Genomic DNA, 8578 nt, shown 5'->3' on the forward strand with positions numbered 1-8578 from the left:
GGGGGGGAATTAAAACATTCTCCCTAGAAATAAAGAAAGCTCCTTATTAAAAGCAGAATTAAATCAGCAACTGGTTCCCAGTTTGTGGGTAATGTCTGGATGCAGATTGATCCAGACATGTCCCTGCCAATTGACACATGCTCTTTACTTCATGGAGGGACCCTATGGCCTCTGCTGCACTGAAAAGCCCTTAAGTACTGAAATTTGTAACCACCTGGGGCGGCTGATCACTGAGTGTCAGTGTCACCAAGCAATTTAACATGTGCGTTTCTAGGCCTGGCATAAAGGTTCCCTTCTCAATACAGACCTTACAATATCCTGAGGGGCCTTCCTACTGAACAAATCAAATTTCCCTTGAGACAGACTTCAGCTACATGCGTCCTTTGCTCAGTCTTTTAAGCCACCGGCCAAACACATACGCAAAGATGTAATGTGCGGAGTCAGGAGAAGGAGCTGAAACAGTACGGGGAACCTCATATCCTCCTGTACAGTGCACGTGGCACACACCTCCACCTCCAACATCAGGGGAACGGCTCGCCACCAAGCCCGTTTCTCCTGCCACAGAATTCCATCAAGATTAGAGCATTGGGTCGTGTTAAGAAATCAAATCACAGAGCATGCAGCAAGCTTGGGATGGAAACGATGCAGAAAAGAAACGGTTTAAGAGATGATTCTGTCCCACCTTCCCAGACTTTGCTGGGCATGGACGGCACTGCTGGAAAGACATCTCCAAAATCATAATCTATAAAATGAGGGACAAAACTGAGGATTAGAAATACAAGTAGTAGGGGTGGAAGGAGAACATGAGAAGCATGTGAAGGGTGAGGGGAGGGACACAAAACAACCTTTGATTAGACATCTGAAAAGGATGAGAAACTGGTTAGGGAACGTGGTTGTCGCAGGAAATCTGCCTCACTGCTTGTTGTTATTAGTATTGTACTAGGTCCCAGGGGCCTGATCTGAGCTTGGGGGCCATTATGGGAGGCACTGTCAAAGTGAAGTGGGCAGGGATGGATATGGCCTAGCCGTTCGTGCCTCAGGCCGAGAGCCAGGAAGTCCTGAGTTCTCATGACTTGACAGCGCTCATTGCACAAATCCCTTCACCTCTCTGTGCCTCAGTTTCCCACAGATACTCACCTCCCCGAGGTATTGTGATGTTTGATTCATTAGTGTTTGCAATGCCAAGGGTCTGATTAAGGGGGGCAACTTGTCCTCTGCTCAAGCTCCACCTAAAATCCCAAACTCCACCTACATTCCCAGAGTAGTTGGAAGTTCCTGTCAAAATGATCAGCAGTAAAACAGTTAATCATGTTAACATCTACTTGTCATCATCCTGCTTCAAAGCAAATGGCCCGCTGCCTAAACGAAGGATGCTCACACTTCTCTCCAAACCAAATGCTGGACACCTGGTAAAAACAGTGACTGGTTCTGGCATATCTTATCTAAGGACTTTACAAATTTCAATTCACTGAGCCCCACGGAGGTGTTAAGCCGTGTTAGTCTGAAGCCAGGCCACGGGCAGAGCAGGTGGCACCTTAGAGCCTACCTGGTTCAGAGAGGCTGAACTGTCCTCTCACAGCCATCCGAAGCAGATAGTTGTCTATGAAAGCTCCTGCTTCTCTCAACCCGTCGGTCTCTAAGGTGCCACCTGCCCTACCTCCTGCCTGAGCCCATTTGGGGACAGGGGGTGAGAGGAGGAACAGTGTTGGCTCCTTTCACAGATGGGGAAACTGAGACACAGATGAAGAGTTGGCAGCCAGAATCACACAGGGAGCTGGTGACGGAGCTGTAACAACCTAACAAAGGGTTCCCGGCTCTGTTCCTGGCTATAAACCACGCTCCCAGCTTCCTAAGAGTTTCAACTCGCATCTGCGTCTCCAGGGCTCCAGTCCTCACCAGCATTTGATTAACACATTGACCACTGTAACTACACTGTGGCACTATCCACACTCCCCAGGTGAATGAACAGACTTTGGATAGAAGATAAGTGCTGGAGCCCAAGCACCTTCTGCTGCTGGCCAGAGCAGGGTTACGTCTGATGTGACATGGTGCAAGCCAATAGTTTGGGCCAAATCTCCTATATACTGCCAGAGAAAAAGAGCTGGGGGTTCAATGCAAAATGGACTGATTACCGCTAGGGGCACCCCCTGACTATTACTGAGGGAGCCTTCTGCACTGCCTCCCATTGCTATGTGACAATGCCCAGAGGCTGGCACCTCTGGGAAGTCAGAAGGGCTGCTAAGAAGCTGAGGAAAGAGCTAGATAAAACTGCTGTAAACTTTGCCACTGGGTTCAACATGGAATGACCCAAATGGGCCATTCCTTCTCTCTTGAACTCTCCATGCTTCTATCTTGCAAAAAAGACAACAGGGATGGCAGATAATTTTGGTACATCCTGCTGAAAGACCACCCCCATTTGAGCCTGACAGATCCTGGACACCACGTATAGATCTTGCCTACACAAGGAATTACTTTTGAAAAAGCTCTGTGCATTGATGCTCTTATTCTGGAAAAACAGTGCCTTGTTTCAGCTTAGCTTAATCCATTTTAACCAAGAACAAAGCATTCTTAACCTGAAACGAGAGTATCCACACATGGAGTTACCAGACATAACTAATCCGGAGCAACTCCACGTGCACGCATGCCCTTATTCCAACAGGGTTTGTGACACAATTACAAAGTTTACAGCTCACTCACGTCGAAAGCATCCTGGCTGGTCACGTGGCTGCTTGGGGGTGCTGGCTCTAAGGGAAGGGTATGGCCTTTTCCCTCCCAGCTGGCTGCGGCAGGAATTACTACCCAGCGCATCTCAGCTGATTAGCTTTTGGTAGTGGGGACCATCAAACAAACGCTGAGGAAAGGCCCAGTGTTCGGCGTGACAGTCCCTTCTCTGTCCTCAAGCTCACAAAACCACTTTAACTCACTGCGTGATAGTTCGTAATGACACACCTGAGCCTCTCTAGATCTACAGGCCTACATGCTACATTGAACTGGGGTGGGGAGAGCAATGCTCAGATGTGGACCCAGCTTTTGCTCTGCAGCTACCTGCAAAGATAGCTGCAGTTATCCTACATCCATTACTCAAGGTCAGTTAATATTGAGAAGACATGTCCATCCCCTGGTTTGGACCGGAGCCTCAACTCCAGCTGTCCCACTGCATAACACTCAGTTTGAGTTCCTGGAAGAATGCAGCGTCCCTTCCTGTAGCACACGGGGAATTTTACGGCTCAAGGATGGGAATATGCCCTGATGCAAAGAGACTGCCAGTGACACGTGGCACAGAAAGCTCTTCTCTTCCAGCCACAGCTAGCTCTCCTAGGAGAGTCTGCCAGCTTGGATCAAGAAGCCACACTGAACCACTGAGACATGTGGTCTCCACTGACCACACCTCTGGAAGCAAGGCTGACCTGGCTCAGAGTGCAACCTGTGAGGCACTCCTTGGAGGAGGGGGGGCCCTATAATCTGCCCCGGCACCCAGCTCCCACACTTCTCTCTCATCCAGTTAGTGGGCTCTTAGCAAATGGGAAAATGCATTGTTCAAATGCGCAAGCTGCTTCAAACACTTCACTGGGGAAAAGAGACTATCCTCGAACCCGAGCCGCTCCTCACTGTTCTGCAGCGCTCAGGCTCTTGGGCAGAGATGCTGCATAACCACTCCCAGCCCCTCTTCATTTGCTCTTCAAGGCCACTTACCCTCACTCGATGGAGCAATGGCACTGTCATCCCATTCCAGATTGGTCGAGGTGACTGAATTGAAGGAGTTGAGGGAGAGGCTGTCTGAGCCGTGGACGGAGCTGGGCAGGCGATCCTCAAAGTCCAGCAAGTACTGAGGCTTGTAGTAATCTGGCATATAGGGTGCTAGGTCCAAGTAGGGAGCATCCTGGGAGTAAGAATATAACACAGTACATCAGGTCCGATTAGGAACAGGCCTTTACTCCTACAAAACAGGTAGTGAGGGCAGTATAAAGAAAACAGTGCAGAAAGACGCTGGCAATGCAGAAATGGCAGGTTACAAATGTCTGTTAAAGGCAGGGGCAATCAGAGAGGACGAGTGTTTCGATAACCTGTCAATGGCTTATTCCTCTTTGAAAGAGGAGCTCATTGGTAGCCAGCAGCAGACAAATGTCAGCGTGCTTCCACTGCACAGGTGCACAATTGCATTTCACTCTTGACCTACGGTATCCTTCGCTGTTGCCATCTTGGGCTCCTCTGCTCAGCTCTTCTGGTGACCCCCCAATCCTGACCTGCGGGCCCCCATTCTTCCCCAGTTGTTCCCACAGCTCTACCAGTGCTTCTCAGATGCCTGAGCAATACCCACCCTGGAATTGGTAGTGTCACACAGCTCAGGGCTGGGAACAACCCTTTCACTGGCATCTAAATTGGTGTCGCTGCTTGGAAAAATTCTCTCCTAACTGAGCAGGAAGCTGCTGAGGTTAATGTACCTTTGTATGCATTATTCATCCTGTAGGTTGTTATCAAATATTTTGTTTTTATAACTACAGAAACAGAGGCAGCCCTGGGAAATGTGAGCTAGCAGAACTGGACCCCATGGCATTTCTGTTTCTCTTTACCAACACAGACAAATGCAGAAATGCAGATACAGGCATCTCAGTTCACTGGCACTGGGGAACCCAATCTCTTTTCTTGTGGCGGGCAGGTGCTGAGAAAACAGAAACGACTTGCTGATAAAGCAGTAGTCAGTTTGCTCTGACCAGGTGATTAGAGGACACCATCACAGGAGACTGAACCTGCAGCAAGAAGTAAGCCTGTGCCACAGAGCGGCTGATGGAAACAGGCTCGTTGGAGAAAGTGAACAGAGTCCATGGCTTGAAGAGCATTTCAGCTGGAGTCTGCTGAAACTTCAGTGCAGCTCCAGGTCTGAGTACTGTAACACGTGCCTGAATAACTCTGGTGTTAAAAGAGCTTAAGCAATCCCATCAGCAAACAGTCCTGCATTGCAGCCATCTCTTCTTTCTCAGTGCTAGTGTCTTCCACATCACCAGCTCCCTTAGGGATGCAAAGGCAGCGCAGTGACTACCTTATAACCTGATGTTGCTTAGGGTATCGGAAAGGAAGCCCCCGTCATTTCTCCTGCTCCCTCCGGCAGCGCTGCTCGTGACAGGCCCAGTCTTCTCTAGCTCCATCATCTCCCTTCACTACTGCAATAGGAGACCGTGCCTCGCTTCATTCACTGGTCTCTTATTGCCAAAAAGTCCCTACAGTAACTCACACCCGCTTACACCTCTCCTCTCAGTTCCTCACCCAAACACTCTCGCTCCCTCCCACCCTCTTTCTTTTCTTATTTGCTGTTTTCTGCCTTTGACCTTGTGATCTCCACACACCTACGGCAGCAGCTCTATCGGCAGCCAAGCATCCTTTTTCAAAGCCCTTCTTCCAAGAATCATTCCCACTTCTTTGACCTCACCAGCGAACCAGGACCACTTCCCTTTCCTGGGCAATGGACCACATCTCATCTCTGTCTAGGACTGTGAGCTCTTTAGGGTACAGAGGATGACCTGTCCTGTCTTTTTAAAACTCAGGGTATATTGGTGAGCTTAGGGAAGCAATTTGCAAAACTAAATAAACTGTTCTGCTTAGAAGGACCCTGTTCCTTGGCTCATGTGACAGCCCTTTGCTGCATTCCCCTGCCCTAGCAGAGGTTAGAAAGTCACATTTTCTGTTGATTTGGAGAAGTGCTAACTTGTGAAACTAGAAGACGGCTCTGACCAAGAATTCCTCCTAAGCTGTAAAGATGTAGCCAAGAAGAGGAATTGATTAAATACTTAACTGGCCCTAAGTATGCTTCGAGGAACAAAGGTACTTTGTTCCCAAAAATCTTATGCATCATCTCTTCCAATTACAGAGTTGGTCTAATACAAAGATGTCACAAAAAGAAACCCCTCATTTCTCACACATATCCTAGACCATCACAGCTACACTCCAGCACCCGTCGATCTATGGTGTGCGGGGCTTTCCTGCTCTACACACATTCTGTCCATCAGCAAAGCCAGGGAGACAAGACCCGAATCCTCACCAGATCCAAGTCAAAGCGGATGAATTCCAGCCCAGATACCAGCGTAAGGAACAAGGTCAGGTGATCATGACTGCAGACCAAGGCATTCCTGTGACACAGATAAAACACAAGAACGGTCAGCTTTGGCACCGAGAAGAAAGCCCCGAGTGCCCCTGCAGAGCACATGACCTTACAAGTCCAAATACATTCTCCACCCATCTGTTCTTCTAATCCCCACAATATGGCCCTGAGCTACAGTATAAGCAAGCCCCAGACAGCCCAAGCGGGATCCCGCTGTCTTCAGCGTATCAACCCTTCTCTTCCACCAGCAGCCTCAGGGCTCAAGGCTCCTCGGGGCTGTGCATCTGTGACAGCTGCACATTTCTCTTTGTAGTCTCAAGGGCCAGGAGAACTAGTTGGCTGCACATTAGCTAAGGTCAGATTTCTGGGCATGTCCGAGGTATCTGCTCTCTGGATGAGACACATGTTGGCAGCTTTTTGGATAACACAGAGAATTTAAAAAAAAAAAAAAATCTACCAAGTCTGGGAGCTTTCTCCTTTAAACGCATAGCTTATACATTTACCAGATTCCTTGCTTTCAAAGCATCGGACAAGTGAGCAGCCCAGTAGAGCCCCATCCCCATACACGATCACAACAAAATAAAAATAATAAAAACGAGAGCCTCCAATGAATGCAGAGCTGGCATCATGCAAGACAGAGAAGCAGAGTACAGGTAATACATAAAACAATGCAACAGTCAGGTAGTGCCTGTAAGAACAGCTACATTTATAACCGTTTATGTGGTCACGAACACTGGAATTGTTAAAGGTAAAACAGCCAAGGGGCCTAGGAGCCTCAGTCTCATGGTCAGTCACTGGGGTTTAAGGTCCTCAGCCCCTTACACTCTCTTAAATATTTTACCCAAAGTCAGTAAAGGAAGTCTGAGGATGAGCCTTCATTACTTCCCGCATACTCCATGTTCTCTGCGGCTTCCAGAAGAAACTGGCTTTGACAAGCCACGTGTCTATACCACACCTTCCCTGCAAACGGCTTAAAGCATCCATGTATAAAGGGACTGCCAGCACACAGCAGAAACTTTGCAAGCTGGTCCCAGCTGTTGGCTCCAGACAGGGCTTGAACACGGTTCGACACAGCAGTCCCTCTGGCTGCACAACTGAGCTTTATGGCCGAGATGCTCCCAGGAACTCACTCTGCACTTCCCCTGACCCTGGAGGCAAGCACGGACCCTAACTTACTGCAGGTCTGGCTAAGCAAATATGGAGACTTGTCTTCTAAGAGCATAAATGTAAACAGTGGTGGAGCTCAAGGGACACAGTGCAGGGCTGAGAGGACAGTGGCACTCACTTGACATAGTATTTGTGGAGCAAACTCAGATTCTCCTGAAACAACCTCAAGTAGCTCTCCAAGGAGTTCTCATTGAGCGCCAGGTACAGCCAGGCTCGACCTGAAATGAACTCCAGAGGTTATCCTGCACATCTGGAAGAAACGGGCTTAGGAATATTATTTACATCTCAGAAACATTTGCATTCACATTCCACACACTGCAGTGGACCAGTTCATTAGCAGGAAGGTTTGTGGAAGCAGAGAAGTCTGAAAACTTATTAGCAGGAGATTAATTTTTTTATTCAGAATTGCAAGTATTTGCAGTGGAAAAGAGGGGATGAGTTGCACTCAACCAGTCCACACACAGAAACAACAGCATGTCATCTATGTGCACTCAAAAGCCAACCAGCTGACAATTCAACCAGCGAGCGTTTGTAAGGAAACGAGGGTCGGAAGGGACCTCAGGTGGTCATCTAGTCCAACCCCTGCTCCAAGCAGGGTCATCCCCAATGGTCCCGTGTGCCGTCTTCAGATGTCAGACCTGCAGATTGAAATCCATAAGCCACTGGGCTCAAAGAGCAGAATCAAGTCAAGTGCAGGAGTTTGACAGCAACAGCCCTGAGAAACTGGGCTGGGCATGGCAATAACATGTTTTATCTATGTCTCCTGATCACACCGAGTTGGGGTTTCTGCGCGGGTATCAAAGCCAGGACCTTTGGAATCAAAATTTTGGCTGTGCTTCTTGTACATCTGTGAAAATAAAAAAGCAGGCCGTGCAGTAGGAAGTAGCTTTCCCAGGATGGACCTGGATTACCTGAATTAATAAGACACTAGAAAATCAGGAGGCGCCCACAAGGTGTGAGCAGAGAGAGGTGTGAATGATGAGGTATGTGCTCAGCTCTCCTCTCACCAGGCTAAGAGGACGCAGGAGGAAGAGGTTAGGGATAAGCAGGCAGGCAATGTGGCAGAACTCCTGACAACACGCCTGAAGGAAGGTGGCTTTGACAGTCCCACTCGCTTTTAACAGGGAAGAACATCTGCTACACACAGTTCACAGCAAATTAAAAAGAGTATCAGCATCGCTGGCAGTTATATGACAACTGTGTGGGACAGCGCAGAAAAGGACTGCGCAGGTAATCCAGGTCCATCCTGGCAAAGCTACTTCCTGCTGCACTGCCTGCTTTTTTATTTTCACGGATGCACAAGAAGCACAGCCCAAA

At 48.7% G+C, this 8578-nt stretch overlaps 1 protein-coding gene across 1 annotated transcript in view; it reads right to left on the bottom strand.

Annotated features, from left to right (window-relative positions):
* PLEKHM2 (pleckstrin homology and RUN domain containing M2) overlaps positions 1 to 8578 on the bottom strand; it is a 51938-nt gene that overhangs the window by 15034 nt on the left and 28326 nt on the right. The window contains exons 4-8 of the mRNA XM_019511990.1: positions 7380 to 7479; positions 6035 to 6122; positions 3694 to 3880; positions 1138 to 1275; positions 683 to 742 (exon numbers count right to left, since the gene is read on the bottom strand). Coding sequence (XP_019367535.1) covers positions 683 to 742; positions 1138 to 1275; positions 3694 to 3880; positions 6035 to 6122; positions 7380 to 7479 — 573 coding nt within the window. The remainder of the gene's footprint in view (positions 1 to 682; positions 743 to 1137; positions 1276 to 3693; positions 3881 to 6034; positions 6123 to 7379; positions 7480 to 8578) is intronic.

The sequence above is a fragment of the Gavialis gangeticus genome, unplaced genomic scaffold (assembly GCF_001723915.1).
Source record: "Gavialis gangeticus isolate Ggan-Ray unplaced genomic scaffold, GavGan_comp1, whole genome shotgun sequence".
NCBI lineage: Eukaryota > Metazoa > Chordata > Crocodylia > Gavialidae > Gavialis > Gavialis gangeticus.